General features: G+C 45.9%; 1 protein-coding gene across 7 annotated transcripts in view; it reads right to left on the minus strand.

Annotated features, from left to right (window-relative positions):
• LOC100080128 (myosin phosphatase Rho interacting protein) overlaps window positions 1-16,998 on the minus strand; it is a 204,540-nt gene that overhangs the window by 172,499 nt on the left and 15,043 nt on the right. For all 7 annotated transcript variants that reach the window (XM_029053589.2, XM_029053580.1, XM_029053578.1 and 4 more), the window contains exons 2-3: window positions 7,060-7,137; window positions 1,361-1,426 (exon numbers count right to left, since the gene is read on the minus strand). In XM_029053589.2, the coding sequence (XP_028909422.1) occupies window positions 1,361-1,363 (3 nt within the window). In that variant the 5' untranslated portion in view covers window positions 1,364-1,426; window positions 7,060-7,137. The remainder of the gene's footprint in view (window positions 1-1,360; window positions 1,427-7,059; window positions 7,138-16,998) is intronic.

The following is a 16,998-nucleotide window of genomic DNA, read 5'->3' on the forward strand; positions in this document are numbered from 1 at the left end:
GATCTCTATCCAACTCTGGCTCCCTTGAGAGGTGGAAGCGGCCAAGGAAAATGAAAAGGAAGGTCTGTCTTCCCAAAGCTGTAAGACTCATCATCCATAACCCCGTCACCGCTCACCTCCCCGACTCCACCTCAGCCAAAACAAAACACAGGAAGACAGAGGAGGCCACTGCTACAGAGTGACCCGAAACCACACACCCAGAACTCTGCACTTTCTTTCCTCCAGGCACATGCTGGACAGGGTGGGGCAGGGCCCAGAAGCCACAGAGAACCAGGCCTTTCAACACAGAAAAACCTAACAAGACACAACAGGATCACGCCCTGTTTGCAGTTCGCCCCACCTCATGGCCCTGAGAATAAGGACACACTTCCTAGCTCCTTTACTGAATTTAGGGGCAAGACTGGCTAAGTTTAGAGCTTGGAATTTTCTCCTTTTTCTTTTTAAGAGAAAAGAGGATCAGGAAAGGGGAGGGGGAAGGAGAGACAGAACATTCTAGCTGACCCAGTTCCCGAGGCCCTGCTAGATTGCTGCAGCCAGAGCCCCAGAGGCTGTGATCGGCAATGCTCCAGCAGCCAAAAATCAGTGCTGAAAACCAGGTGAACTCACGAGCACAAAAGAACCCAGGGCTTGCCGGCCGCGAGCCAGGCCTGGTGCTACATGGTGAGGACGGGCCGTTACAATGGCTTCTAAAAGGAGGTGGCCATCCTGGCTGACAGTCTGATGCCTCCTTCCCCAGAGAAGAACTAAATCGACTCCCTCCTCATCCCCAAAGCCTCAGGGCACCCACAAGGGCATCGAGGCAAGAAGAGACACAGAGAAAAAAGGACCACCAATTACAACTGGGGGAAAGATGCCAATCATCACTCCAGTTGACACATCCCCGCTGGACTCATAACGATACATGAAGACAGTGCCTGCACCCACACATGTACACGCACACTTGTTCTAAATACAGTGGATCCCAGACCTAAAACGTGGAGCAATGGGGAAAGCACCAGGCCCTATCTTCTCCCTAACTGGCAGCTGAAAACCATCCCAGAGACCTGAACAGAACGCCACGCCAATCCCTGGGTGGAAACTTAAGGAACTTTTTGCAGCCATCTCACTGTACCTACCGTGGCCGGCTCCAAGGACGTGGCCTTATGGACAAGATTACTAATGCTCACCCCAACTCCCCACGATCTCCGAGGAAGCCTACTCCAGCCCAGAGCGAGTGCAACTCAAGGCCACATGCCCCTTGCTACCACGTGGAAAGAGTCCTCTCATATTGTGTCTGCAATGCAGAAAGACGAAGAATAAAGGAGGCTGGGGGAAAGAGGGCGGGAAAGAGAGGAATTAGAGCAAGGGAGACGTCACTCACCATCTCGTCCAGGGCGTAGCGCAGGAGCCCATGCTCGTAGAGGATGAAGAATCTTCTCTGCCATTTCTGAAAGTAAACAGGTTGGGGGAGGGTTAACAGGAACCTGGGCCTGGATCTTCAGTTTCTCCCTCTACACCAGCGAAGAGCCAATGGCAGATTTTACCTCGTGAATGTCCCAGCTCAGCTTTCACCTAGTCCAGGGCCTGGCAGAGCAAACCGCGTTGGACTACAGTAGCCACCCGATCAATAGTATTTACAGAGAGCCTACCGTATGCAGAGCACTGTATTACATGCTTGAGAGGGTAAAATTTAATTACTACTTGAGATCTCTGCCCTTGAGAAGTTTCCCAGCTGCCCTCAAAAGGCCCATTTTAGGACGAAGATGGACAGGGGAGAGAAGGATGGGGAGAGAGTGAGAAACAGAAAGTGAATGTGTAAAGACGTGTGTGCACCTATGTATACATACATATTTGGGTTTCTGGTGGTGAGATTTAAGTGAGTGCAACGGTTACTTGATTGGGTCAGTGTAAATCCAACAATCCTCTCCATCTCGCGTGGATGTGAAGACTGCCCCTTGCTGTACTGTTACTTAGATTCACAGCACCTAGAGCCCTTTCTAATTGCTTTTCACTAGGCTCATTGGTCTTCTGTAGTTATCTCCCAACGGACCATTTCTTTGCCATACTGTGAGATTTTGCTTCTTATCCTTGCATTATTGGGCAGAGAGCTGCCTGGGTTGCAGAATTCAATGAATGGATTCACCTTTGTGTAGCCATCGGAGGTCTTTTTTTGTTTGTTTGTTTTGTTTTACTAATGGCATTTGTTAAGCACTTACTATATGCCGGGCATTTAACTAAGAGCTGGGGTAGATACAAGCTAATCAGGTTGGACATGGGGCTTCCAATCTTAATCCCCATTATACAGATGACATAGTCCCCATTTTACAGATGATGCCCAGAGAAGTTAAGTGATGTACCCAAGGTCACAGGGCAGACAAGTGGCAGAGCTGGGATTAGAATGAAGTTCCCTCTGACTCCCAGGCCCGTGCTCTATCTACTACACCATGCTGCTTGATTAAATTTATACTTTATCAGGTACACGCTGGTTCACAGACTGAACATCCTTCAGACTGTCCGTCCACAGTTCCTGACTGATTCTGAAGGTCATCTTAATGTGGGTACTTCTAGGAACACAATCGCCAGCATTTAGGATTCAAGAACTTTGGAAAATGCTCCCAGCCCACACTGAACATTGCCCACAGGACTGGAATCAACTTCCAGATTCCTTGTTGCGTTCTCAAGCCTGGAATAAACTGGACCTAGAATACTGCCCTGCTTTTACTCTGCTGGGGATAGAGTGGACAAGGCCACATCAATTCTACTACAGATGGCTGCATAACTCTGGAGAAATCTTAAGTGGTTCAAAAACTTTTCTGCGTTTCCAAACTTTGAATAATTGCTGGAGTCCAGATCGGGCCAATGGTGTCAAATATTTCTGAAAGGCTCTAAAACCTGGGTCTTGATATTGTTTGTAACACTTCTGCATCTGACAGACAGTAAAAATACCATCTGCTGGGCCTTGCTGCGGTCTGAATCCTCTCTGTGATTCTGGGAGCTTCTGGCTTATGATGTTATCAGGACTCAATTCTGGAGGGCGCTTGGCTGCAATATTACTGGGAATGGAGACAAATTACATCCCATGGTAGTTTCTAAATTCATCTCTCCTCTTCAAAATGTTGGGAACGGTGGCATCTTAGAAATCCTATGATATGGCCTCAGTATTCCATATGTTGAAGGAGAGGAAAGCCTGTGCAGATAACTAAATAGAAAACCTCCTTATTGTTAATTCACCAGCCAAGTTCAACAATCAGATCTGAGAGTTACTATTTTTAGTAATTATTATTATCATTATGGTATGTGTTAAGCACTTACTATATGTCAAGCATTGTTCTAAGCACTATGGTAGGCACAAGGTAATCAGGTTGTCCCACGTGGGGCCCACAGTCTTAATCCCCATTTTACAGATGAGGTAACTGATGCACAGAGAAATGACTTGCCCATAGTCACACAGCAGGCATGCAGCAGAACCAGGATTAGAACCCAGGTCCTCTGACTCCAAGGCCTGAGCTTTTTCCACTAGGCCATGCTGCTTCTTTACCTTCATTCACTGTTGGACCAAGAGCCATATATCTATCCAAGCATTTAACACAGTGTTTGACACATACTGAGCACTTAAAAAATACCACTACTATAATTAATAATAGTAGGGCATGTAAAGTACTATATTCTTTATGTAGTGTATTTTCATGGTGGGAAATACATGAAGCAGAGTGTTGAGTTGTGGCTGCCATCACGAAGATTGCCTCTGTCTCAGATGAGGGTCATTCAATCATTCATTCAATAGTATTTATTGAGCGCTTACTATGTGCAGAGCAAGGTACTAAGCACTTGGAATGTACAATTCGGCAACAGAGAGAGACAATCCCTGCCCAATGACGGGCTCACAGTCTAATCGGCAGCATGAATGGGTTCATCTAACTCTCTTCAGGCTCCCTTCATAAGGGTTTTGTTAGCTTTCCGTGCCTCAAGCCTTGGATCTTTACCTTCCTGACATCCCACTCCTCCCCATCATCCTAGCTGGTATTCATAGCTTGTTCAGTTTTCCACACCCGAGGCATCAAAGAGAAGCCAGCCCCTTTGCAAGAATCTATAAGGTTTTGATGAAGCATTGCTTGGTTTGCTGCAAATACTTCTCTGATCTTGAAGACTCTCTCCAAGTCCCAGTTTTTCCCCTGGAAGCACTCAGTCTTAGAGACTGCCTAGTAAAGGGTACCTAGTAGACACCCAATGATCAGTTACCTTCATAGAGGCAGATGAGGTGTGTTGCCCTAACTGGTCCAGTTTGATGTGGTCACAAAGTTTCTTACACGTCTTTTTTTTCCAGGAGTTTGACTTTCAAACACCTGGGTGGCTTAGTTACTACTGTGCGATACGACTTTGGCATGATCAGTCTAGCACAACGAGCCACAACGAGCAGTCCAACTGAGGAGAAGGAAGCAAGGCAATGAGAAAGAAACGGATGTGCCACCTCTTGGTAAATGTCTACAGTAATTGGGAGACAACATCAACCTCTTTGAAAGTCAGGGGTCAAATTTCAAGTAGAAGACAGTGGGGAGTCCTCCACGGAGTTTAAAGACAGCAGGTATCTCACAAGGAAAGAAATGCCCCGGTTGCTCTAGAGACTAGGCCCACCCAGTCCAGGCTACCTCCAATACGGACCCCAAAAGGGCTGGTACATTTTGTACAGACCGAAAGCTCCTCGAAAGCAGGGATCTTGTCTACTAACACTATTGAAGCAGCGTGGCTCAGTGGAAAGAGCACGGGCTTGGGAGTCAGAGGTCATGGGTTCAAATCCCAGCTCTGCCACCTGTCAGCTGTGTGACTGTGGGCAAGTCACTTAACTTCTCTGTGCCTCAGTTACCTCTTCTGTAAAATGGGGATCAAGACTGTGAGCCTCACGTGGGACAACCTGATTACCCTGTATCTACTCCAGCACTTAGAACAGTGCTGTGCACATAGTAAGCGCTTAACAGATAACAAATACCAACGTTATTATTAATAATAATTATTATTATTGCACTCTTCCAAATGCTCTTAGGAGCAGAACTGTCTGCCGTGGGACTCTGGGCAAGTCGCTTCACTTCTCTGTGCCTCATTTCCCTCACCTGTAAAATGAAGATTAAGAATGTGAGTCCCATGATGGACAGGGATTGTGTCTGCTCTGTTTAGCTTTTGTCTACCCTAGCGCTTAGAACAGTGCTTGACAGACAGTAAGTGCTTAATATTACTATTATTATTAAATGCTCTGAGGATGGTAGATGCTCAATAAATACTATTAAGGTTAGGTGTGTCCAACTCTAGGGTGTTCCAGTGTTGTTTAAAGTCTGCCCAGAAGCTTCACTTAAAAGTCAACTGATCTGATCCATGAGGAGCCACACAGCCCCAACAGATATTAGGCGAGTCTCAAATCCCATCCCTGAACACAGCCTATGTTCTGGCAGTTCTGTTCTCTCTGGCAAACAAGCCCAGAAATAACTGTACCCCTTAAATCCAGTGCAATGTTGGGGGTCGGGGAAGGGAACTAGAATGGGAGATGGAAAGTTCCCCTGTAGATGTTAGGCAACTGAAGATTGGAAGGATTTGGAGAAAGGGTAAAGAGAAGAGACAGAATAGGGGCCATTTCTGGGGCAAGAATGAAAGAAGGGGGAAAACAGAAAAAGGGGTGGGGCAGGGGGGAGGTTGGGAGAGATGTGCTTTGCACACAGACAGTGCTCAATAAATACGTTTGGATGAATGTGGACCGTGAAATGGAGTTACAGCCAAAGGGAATCTGGGCCAAAGAAGGAACTCCTGGGCCAAGGGGTGGGAACAGGGTTTTGACATTCCTTCGCTGTTCTTTTTTCTTCTTAGGAGCGACAGCTCTCTGAGCAGCCTGTCATTCCATCCAAATGCTGTTGGGCACCGTTGGAGGGCGGAATGTGCAACAGGGCATTCAGAGGAGGTTAGATCAACCCAAGATGGACATGGTGCTGATGACACCTGGCTCTTTAAGTACCAGGGAACAGTTTGAGGAGATAGCTGGAAGGTCTGCAATGGGATTTGAGCTCTGTTTACTAAAAGAACAGGAGAGCATGCCCAGGCAAGGGAGATGAGAACGTGTTTCAAACTGCTCTCTGTCATTTCCATTTGACTTAACTGTCTTCACCAGGCACAGAGACATTAGCCCACAGTTGGCCTGCTATGTTCATGGATCTTAGGCTTTTTGCAGATTTGAGAGGCCAAAAACAGCTTAGAGGATAACTGTTGGAGTTCAAGGGTGCCTTCAGATATGAATATTTTATTCATTTTGTGACATTGAAATGCACACACCCAAGCAAACTCCTCAACCACATTTCAGTTGCCAAGAAGCATGCTTGTCCTGAGAATTGGCCCCCTCCCTCTCCATCATCTCCCTGATGCCCGACCCAAGGCAAAAAATGATGAAATCTCCACTGCCATTTAGTGAAAGAGTGTGTGTGCATGTGTGTGTTTGTCTGTGTTGTGTGTGTGTGAGAGAGACACAGACAGACACATTCTTGGAGGGGAGAAAGGGCACGGAAGATTTGCTTTTACTGATTTTTCAAAGGCCGATACTGGAGAAAAAAAATACCGCTGGCATAAGCAGCCTTACCTAGGAGGGCCTTCTGCTTGATGGTGGATGTGGAAAGAATGGGGGATCCTGGGGTCGTCAGAGAAAGAGGTTTCCTTAGTCAGGGATCCTTTCCCTCCTCCAAGTCCAAGCTTCCTCCTCCATAGCCTCTTTTTTGGTTCGTTCACATTTTTAGAGCAGCACTCTGGGGCTTAAGAGGAAAAGTGGCAGCCCTCTAGACTGCAAGCTCCATGTGGGCAATGAAAGTGTCTACTAACTTAGTTGTACGGTACTCTCCTAAGCACTTAGTACAGTGTTTAGCACACAGTAGGCGCTCATTAAATACCACTGATTGATTGTCCTGACACTTCCTCTCCTTCCCGCCAGCCTCTCCTTCACTGCCGCCAAGCAAGCACTTGGCCTTCTCTGGACAACCAAAAGAGCCCAGGTACACGGATTTGTCACATATTACCCGAGACCCAGAAGGGGGACACAGATCTCTTCTTCCTTACCCGAGAGCGGTGCACAGGGTTGTCGAAGTCAGTCCCTTCAGGAGCCAGGAGCAGCCATCCACCATAGATGGGTTTTGCCTAGAAAAGGAGACAGGAAAGGTCAACATCACTGTTCTTAATTATGCTTTCATTTTTCTAAAGAGCTTTCACATCAGTAATTATAATAAAATAATTAGCAATAATAACTGTGGTATTTGTTTAGGACACACTGCGCTCCAAGCACTGGGGTAGATACAAGATCGTCAGGTCTTATATAAGGCTCACAGTCAAAATGGGAGGAAGAACAGGGACTGAATTCCCAATTTGCTGATGAGGGAATGGAGGCATAGACAATTTAAGTGACTTGCCCAAGGTCACCCCGCAGACTAGTGGCAGAGCCAGGATTAGAACGCAAGTCCTCTGCCTCCCTGGCCTGGGCTCTTTCCACAAGACCATGCTGCTTCTCTCAATAACCTTATTTAATCCTCACAATATTCCTGAGTTAGGGAGAGACAGTAGATATAGATACTACCTCCATTTCAGAGATAAGAAAACTGAGGCACAGAGAGGTTAAAAGCATTTGACTAGGGTTACCTAGAAGGCTATGATAGAGATGGAACAACTAAGGTGACTTGCCTTCCAGACTGGGCTCTTTTCACAAGACCACGTTTGTCCTCTTAGACATCAGGCAAGTCAGTCACTTCCTGACTGGGGAGGGCAGCCAGCCATGGAGCACGTGTGCGCATGCACAAACACACACAAACGCAGAGAAGCCCTCCTGACATTACACACGCTACACTGGCACACAGCTTGTCCTGATGACATCACACAGCTACCAATTTGCAAAAACCTGTTCAATTTGGCTCATAGTGGCTTGAACCTAAAACACTCTCTGGGTGTCCTGACACTCCAAACTGCTCCATAGTCCTGTGAAGTCTGCAAAGGCAACTGAGCTGTTTGATTCCATGCAAGAAGCTTGGAGCCCAGAATAAAAGACTGCACATAATAGTATTTGTTAAGCACTTACTATTTATTCATTCAATCGTATTTACTGAATTCTTACTGTGTGCAAAGCACTGTTCTCAGCTTTCAGGAGAGTACAATAGAACAATAAAAAGACACATTACTTGCCCACACTATGTACTAAGGTACTGTACTAAGCACTGAGGTGGATACAAGCAAATCATGTTGGACACAGTCCCTGTCTTGCGTGAGGCTCCGAGTCTCAATCCCCATTTGACAGATTAAGTAACAGGACCAGAGAAGTGAAGTGACTTGTCCAAGGTCCCACAGCAAACAAGTGGCAGAGCTGGGATTAGAACCCATGACCTTCTGACTCTCAGGCCCAGACTATGTCCATTACTCTATGCTGTTTATGTACACTTGTATATAAAATAATTCACAGGACAGAGGCCAGGTCAGCTAAAGACTGACCACTGGACCACAACGGACCACTGGCTACCCTCTGTGTAGCATGGCATAGTGGATAGAGCCCGGGCCTGGGAGTCAGAAGGTCATGGGTTCTAACTCCGGCTCTGCCACTTGCCTGTCTGATCTTGGGCAAGCCACCTCACTTCTCTGGGTCCAGTTCCCTAATCTGTAAAATGGGGATTAAGACTGTGAGCCCCATGTGAGAGACAGACTGTGTCCAACCCCATTTATTCGTAACCACCCCAGCACTTAGTATAGTGCCTGATACATAGAAGGTGCTCAACAAATACCACAATTACTATCATTGTTGTTGTTATTCCCCAGAACAGAACTTTGAGGATGAAAACAGAGCACCCATCCCTCCTGGGGAACTCAAACCACGATCGTGAGATTTGTGCCACCTAAGAGAAGTTTGAGAGAGTTCAGAAGCAGAACTTGGAATTCCTGGAGCACCAGGTATTCTACCACTCTGCCAGTGCAACACCCTACTGAGAAAATCCAGTCCATCAATGGCATTTATTGAGTGTCTGTGTGCATAGTGTTGTACTTTACGCTTGGGAGAGTGCAAGAGAAGCAAAACACAGGCTTCTTGTCCTCAATGAGCTTATAATTTTATGTGAAATTGTGGGCAAGGCCACCTCTAGGGCCTTGTGAATCAGACAAAATTGTCCCAGACCCAGTGCTTAAGGAGTTTAGATCCATGGGGGACCAAACTGATCAAGTCCAGTTCACAGGTTCAGTGTGGGGAGACAGGGGTTTAAGGAGTGAAACTAGTAGTTACCCACTGCTTCAGGGACAAAACTGTCCGCAGTGAGGCTACATCCGGAAGTGTGAGTGTCTGAGAGAATCTCTGGCACACTTGTACATTTTGTCCAGAAAAATTCAGCAGTGTGCCCGAGATGGCCCTGGCTAGTAGTCACACACAGAAAGGGAGATGGATGGGGTACATTAATTGAAGGGGGGGAAAATAAATAAAAAACAGAGTCAAGATTCTATGTGAACCCATGAGTGGTTCAAGGCCTTGGGGCAGGGGAGTTTAGATGGGCCATGTGGTGTGTGAAAAAGGTAGGGGGTGGGGGTGAAAGCAGCACTGATGATTTCATATTGAGAAACAAAGCCTGGTGAATATCCATTTGCCAGGAAAACACACCCTGAGGGTAGTACCTAGTTCCCCTCCCCCTTTAGACTGAAAGCAGGGAATGTAAATATACGCACAAGTGCTGGCTGAGGGTGCATAAACTCAGGCCGTAGTTGAAAAGACATGAGCTAGAGAGAAGAAAGATTAAATCAGAAAAGTCTCTTGTGAGAGGTAGGGTTTCAGGAGGGCTTTGAATATGGGGATAGTTCAGTTATAAATTATTCATTGATAGTAATGTCTCTCTCCCTCCCCCTCTAGACTGCAAGCTCGTTCTGGGCAGGGAATGGCTCTGCTAACTCTGTTGTACTTTACTTTCCCAAGTGCTTAGTACAGTGCTCTGCACATAGTAAGCACTCAATAGATACCATTGTTTGACTGATTGATAGTTGTGGTCCTATAGATGTGAAACAAGAGGGAGTTTCAGGCAGGAGGAAGGGTGTGAGCAGGAGTCAGAGGAGGGAGGATCAACAGCGAGGCAAAGTAAGAAGGTCGGCTTGGCAGAGACAGAGTTCGAGCTGAGGTGCAGTGGGATAAGAGTTGATAAGGAAAGCCCGTGGTATCATTTAAAGGCAATGTTTCAAGGTTTCTGCTTGATGCAGGGAGAAGCAGATAGCTACTGAAGGTTTTTGAAAAAGGGACACACACACACACACACACGTACAGGAAGACATTTTAGAAAACTTATCCTGGCGAGAGTGAAGTAAGGACCAGAGAGGGGAGAAACCAGAAGAAGGGAAACCAGTGAAGAGGCTGATACAGTAGTCTAGTCAGGATATGACAAGTGCCTGAATCAGTTGGGGGGCTGTTTCAGTGGAGATAAAGGGAGTGGATCTGGGAAATGTTGTAGAGGGAAAAACCAGCAGGATTTGGTAAGAGGCTGAATGTGAGAGTAAAAGAATGAGGAGTCAATGATTATATCAAGGTTGTGTACTTCAGAGAAGTGAAGATGGTAGTGGTGTTGACTGTGATGGAAAACTTAGAGGAGAGGATTTCTGAGGGAAGGTGAAGAGTTTGGCTTTACTCCCATATAGTTTAAGGGGCCCCTGGGACACCCGTGTGGAGATGTCCAAGAGGCAAGAAGGAATGAGAGATTGTGCAGTGAAGGAATTTCAAAAAGACTTCTATGAAAACTTCAAGCTATGAGCCAAAATCTCTTCTGACTCCAAGAGTGGGTGGTTGATTACAACCAGGAGTCCCAAAATATTCTTGCCTACACTTCAACCTTATTGTTCTTTTCCACCAAATCCCTGCTTTGGTCTATCTATAGGCAAATGCAGTTGGAAGCTGATGACAAAAAAAAAACCAAACATATTACAAAAATATGGGCAGGTGCAAAGAACACCTGAACACTGATCAAGTCAGGCGGCACATGCAGAACACTTAGTTATAAAAGAGAACTGGTATGGGTGGAGAAAAAGGGGAGAGAGAAGAGATGGATGGCTGAAGGGAGAACAAGAAGAAAGGGCACAATCACAACCCATAGACAGAAACAGAAGGTAAAAACTATAGGCAGCTGGACTGTAGGTTCTCCTGGCTTTGTAGTCTGGAATATGAGCATTAAAGTGACTCACTGTCTCTAGTTTGTAAATATAGCACTCCTAACCCTGCAAAGCTAGGACACTTTAGCCATCTTGATAGGTTAATTTTTTTTTCCCCAAATAGCCCTAGAGTTTAAAGAAGAAAAAAAAATCCCACCTTTCCTACACATGTATCTCTCCTTCCCTTGCCCTCAACCTCAAAATAAGACATACACATGCACTTTCACACACTCTGATGACAGTTACAGCTAAAATAAAAGTGCCCACAGCTGGCCATACCGGTTGTCATCTTGATGATAATAGAGAACACACGTAGGAAAAACCAGAAACACAACCCAGGCTTGTTAAACTCCAAGACCAGTGTATTTGCTCGTGGGCTTAAGTGCTGAGGTTTAAAAGAACAAGCTGAGAAATGAAAAGGAACACCACAAAATTACACACCACACACCCCTCACAAACACATGGAGAGAATCCATTTAAGTCCACAATGTATACACTGGGGTCCATTTTAACTGGATCTCAATTTAAAAGAGACCCCATTAAAAGGCATACTCTCTGGGCACAGGACATTCCGTCCTGGCCTCATAGTTCAGACACGCCTCATTCAGGTTCCTGGTTTATGATTGGTTCCCACAAAGAAACCATCAGCACAGTAGACCTCTTCCACAACTGCTTATGAAAACCCAACAACGTCCTAATCTCCTCCTTCTTGCCTGCTGTTTGCTGGTGGGGCTAAAAATAATAATAATAGTAATTGTGGTATTTGTTAAGTGCTTATTTTGTGCTAAGCCTAGGCTAAGCACTGGGATAGATATAAGAGAATCAGAGTATGGGCAGGGAACGTGTCTACCAACTCTGTTACACTGTATTCTCCAAAGTGCTTAATACAGTGCTCTGCACACAGTAAGCGCTCAATATGACTGAATGAATACAATTGATTGATTGAGCACAGCCCTGTTCCACATAGGGTGAGGTGGAGAGAACAGGTAATTAATCCCCCTTTTATAGATGAGGAAACTGAAGCACAGAAAGACTGAGTGACTTGCCCAAAGTCATGCAACTGGCAAGTAGTGCAACTGAGATTAGAACCCAGCTCTCCTGATTCCCAGTCCTGTGCTCTTTCCATCAGATCACATTGCTAAGGTCAGAGGAGCCCCAAAGGTCTGAATCCTTTGGCACCTGAAACTAAAATGGCAGTTGCAAGAGGGCTTGCTGAGAAGGATTTCCTGTCCTTCTGAAGTCTGCTCTGGATTCACCATAAAATGACGCATCTCTTCCCCTTCCTGCTACCTCTCCCTTCTTCCTTTCAGCAACAGCATCCTGGGGGCTAGCTCTGTGTGCCCCATCCAACCTTCCCCAGAGCACAGGTTTGGGACTCAGAGGATGTTCATTCAATAGTATTTATTGAGCACTTACTATGTGCAGAGCGCTGTACTAAGCACTTGGAATGTACAATTCGGCAACAGATAGAGACAATCCCTGCCCAATAACGGACTCACAGTCTGACTGCCACTTGTCTACTGGGTGACCTTAGGCAAGCCCCTTAACTTCTCTGTGCCTCAGTTACCTCACCTGTAAAATGTGGATTAAGACTGTAAGCCCCACGTGGGACAACTTGATTACCATGTACCTACCCCAGCACTTAGAACAGTGCTTGGGCACATAGTAAGCTCTTAACAAATGCTGCAATTATTATTATGCCTCATTTCTATCACTGGTCCACTCACAGCTCTCCTAGTACCTGCCTTCTGACTCCCTGGCCTGACAGTTGAATACATATCTCCTCCCCAACCCTCCCTCTTGTCTCACCACTTTCTCTCTCATACCCCCCCAACCCACCCCTTGAAGATCTGGGCTGCACCAAACTGAGCCTTTGCCAAGTAGGGCAGCCGGGGAGAGAGGGAGGCAGCTCGGCTTACACAATGCTGTCAAGCTGCCATGGCTCAGAAATTTATAGACCTCTAGACAAACAACACCCCATTACCACCAGCTAAGACAGCATCAAAAAGACCTTAACAACCATACAGCCCTAAGCTTCCCACTATCTGTAAGAAGAAGGGGGGGCGGGGGAGAAGGGAAGGAAGGGAAGCAAGGAAGGAAAACAGGGTTTCTTCCAGGCTTCCCAGATGGTTCAACTAAAGTCTTCCCGTTCCCTTCAGCTGCCATCACTTTCAGAGAGTCCATCTGGTTGCCTTCTGGGGTGGAAGGAGAATGGAGAGCACATATAATTTTCCCACATCCTGCAGTTAGGAAAATGAGAAAAATGGGCAAGGGGGGCACATACAGTGACCGGCACATACTAAATGATTAACAAATACTATTTAAAAAAAGAAAGCTTGTTGTGGGCAGGGAATGTGTCTTAACTCTGTTGTATAGTACTCTCCCAAGCACTCAGCACAGTATTCTGCACACAGTAAGTGCTCAATAAATACCACTGATGACGATGAGAAATGAGAGGCGGGGGAGAGAGGGGGCAAGTTATATGAATTAGTAACAGACCACCACTCCCCTGCAGTTTTTTTATCCCAGGGTAATCAATCATTTATTGAGTGCTCACTGTGTGCAGCACACTGTGCTAAGTGCTTGGGAAAGTACACTCTAACAAAGTTGGTAGATACAACCCCTGCCCACATAGAGCTTACCGTTGGAGTACCTTGATGCTCCCCTCCCCATTTCCCAAAAAAACAAAGGAGTGAGGTACAATGTCCCACCTCATCTTGGGATAGTTGCTACATCTAGCAGTGGCCAATCAAATTGTATTTACTGAGCACTTACTACGTGAAGAGCACTGTACTAAGTGCTTGGGAGAGTACAATACAGCAGAGTTGATAGACATGACCCCTGCCCACAAAGAGTTTACCGTATAGAGGGGGTGATGGACAATTACATAAATACATTACATAAATAAGTAAATAATGCACATAAATGCTGAACAGGGACTTTTCACCAGGACAAATTCTGACAAATAACTTGCCCCCAGCAGTGGCCCAAAGGGTCACAGGTGATTTTGGGGTCAACATTTTACTTACTTATTCATTTATTTTAAGCTTATAGCCCAAAAGACCAGCCCAGTGTCAGGCCAGAGAGATGGTCAGATTTAAAAAGCCTTTTAAGTAAAAAACAATTAATTCACTAATGCATAAAAGCCATCAACTTAGTACAGTGCTCTGCACATAGCAAGCACTCAAATGCCATTGGTGGACAAGCCCAACCTCCAGCCCAAGAGAGAAAAAGAGCAAAATAAATAAAATCAGCATCCATCCTTCACCCTGGACCATGTAGGGAAGCAGCATGGCCTAGGGGACAGAGCATGGGCCTGAAAGTCAAAAGGACCTGGGTTCTAATCCCAGTTATGCCAATTGTTTGCTGTGTGTACCTGGACAAGGCACTTTACTTCTCTGTGCTTCGGTTACCTCATCTGTAAAATGGGGATTAAAACTATGTGGGACAGGGACCATGTCCAACCCGATTATCTTGCATCTGTCCCAGAGGTTAGAACAGTGGCTGGCAAAGAGTAAGTGCTTAAAACCAATTATTATTATTATTACTATTCAAGGTGAGAAGTTCAGTTACCACTATGAAGAACGTGGGACTTGGTACAGGGAAGGAGGGAGACATCTGGAGAGAGAGCCTCAAAACTGAATAGGTGAGATGCTGTCAGCCACTTAAAGGAAGAGATTTACAGTGATGAGGGGAAAGTGTAAAAGAGATTGAAGGCACTGGAAAAGCTTGAACTTTCTGGAGTAGAAAGAAGTCACTCCCAAATCATTTTTTGGGGGGATGCAGAGAACAAAGTCACCATCATGATTGACAACCTTAATCATAAGCAACCATTAAGGACCCACCTCTTCATGGCCCTCTTCAAACTCCCTGCCTCCCTCATCTCCTGCACCTAATGATTTTGCCAAGTTCTTCCTCAATAAAATTGAAGCCATCAGGTGTGATTGTCCCTAACATCTCCCCTGCTCCTCTCCAGCCCCTCCTTCCTGCTACCCCCTTTTAATCCTCCCATCCTTCCAAGCAGTATCTCAATAAAGGATCACTCAAAATCTACCCTCTCCATCTGCATCTCCAACCCCATCTCTTCACACCTCATCAAAACATTTGCTCTTTCCCTTCTCTCCCAGATCACAATCTTCAACCACTCATTTTCCAGTGGCCCCTTTCATGCTTTCAAACGTTCCCAAGTATCCTCCATCTTTAAGAAAAAAACAACAACAAAAAACCCCTCCCTCAACCCCAGGGCACCCTCCAATTAGCACCCCACCTTCCTTCTACTCTTCCTTTCCAACTCTTTAAGAAGGTTGTTTACACCTGCTGCCTCCAATTCTTCTCCTCTAATTTGCTCCTTTACCCCCTGCAATCTGGCTTCCACTCCTTTCATTCCACAGAATCAGCCCACTCTAAGGTCACCAGTGTCCTCCTGCTTGCCAAGTCTAATGGCCTCTATTCCATCCTAATCCTCCTCTACTTTAAACTATCTTTGAAACTGTGGACAACCCATTCCCTTGAAAACATTATCTAACCTTGGATTCACCGACACTGTCCTCTTCTGGTTCTCCTCCAATCTTTCTGATTGCTCCTTCTCAGTCTCTTTGCAAGGCTCCTCCTAGGCCTCCCACCCCCTAATTGTGGGGGTCCCCTCGAGGTTCATTTTGGGATCCCCTTCTATTCTCCATCTACACCTACTCGCTTGGAAAACTCATCCACTCCCATGGTTTCATCCACCATCTTTATGCAGATGATTCCAAAATCTACATCTCCAGCCCTGACCTCTCTCCTTCTTTGCAGTCTCGCATTTTCTCCTACCATCGGGACATCGCTACCTGGATGCCCCACAGACACCTCAAACCTGACATGTCCAAAACAGAACTCTCCATCTTCCCACCCAAACCCTAACCTCTCCCCTGATTTTCCCATCTCTCTAGTGAGCACCACCATCCTTCCTATCTCAAGATTCTGTAACCTTGGCATTATCCTCGACTCAATCTTTCTCAGTCAATCCACACACTCAATCTCTCTCTATCAATTGTATTTACTGAGCTCTCACTGTGCAAAGCACCATACTAAGTGCTTGGGAGAGTACGATATAAGAACGTTGGTAGGCAAGTTGCCCACAACTAACTTAGTCTAGAGTTGTGAAGGTTCTATCTTTACAACATCTCTACAATCCGCCCTTTTCACTCCATCCTATTATGCTGATCCAACCATTTATATGCCCCACCTTAAATGCTGCATCAGCCTCCCCACTGACCTTCCTGCTTCCTGACTCTCCCCTCTCCAGTTCTTAATTCACCCTCTCTAGACTGTAAACTCATTGTGGGCAAGCAATGTTTCTTCTTGTGATACTGTACTCTCCCAAGAGCTTAGTACAGTGTCCTGAACACAGTACACACTCAATGAATACAACTGACCGACTGCTGCCTGGATCATTTTTCTACAAAAATATTTGGTCCATGTTTCCCCACTCAGGAAACCTCCAATGGCTGTCCATAATAATAATAATGTTGGTATTTAAGTGCTTACTATGTGCAGAGCACTGTTCTAAGCACTGGGATAGACACAGGGGAATCAGGTTGTCCCACGTGGGCTCACAGTCTTCATCCCCATTTTACAGATGAGGGAACTGAGGCACAGAGAAGTTAAGTGACTTGCCCACAGTCACACAGCTGACAAGTGGCAGAGCTGGGATTCAAACTCATGACCTCTGACTCCAAAGCCCGTGCTCTTTCCACTGAGCCATGCTGCATCCATCCATTTCTGCATCAAAAGAAATTATTTTAAAGCACTCAATCAGCTCTCCCCATTTTACCTTACCTAACATCCTATTAAAATTCAGCTCACACACTTCAC

The sequence above is a fragment of the Ornithorhynchus anatinus genome, chromosome 2 (assembly GCF_004115215.2).
Source record: "Ornithorhynchus anatinus isolate Pmale09 chromosome 2, mOrnAna1.pri.v4, whole genome shotgun sequence".
Lineage (NCBI taxonomy): Eukaryota > Metazoa > Chordata > Mammalia > Monotremata > Ornithorhynchidae > Ornithorhynchus > Ornithorhynchus anatinus.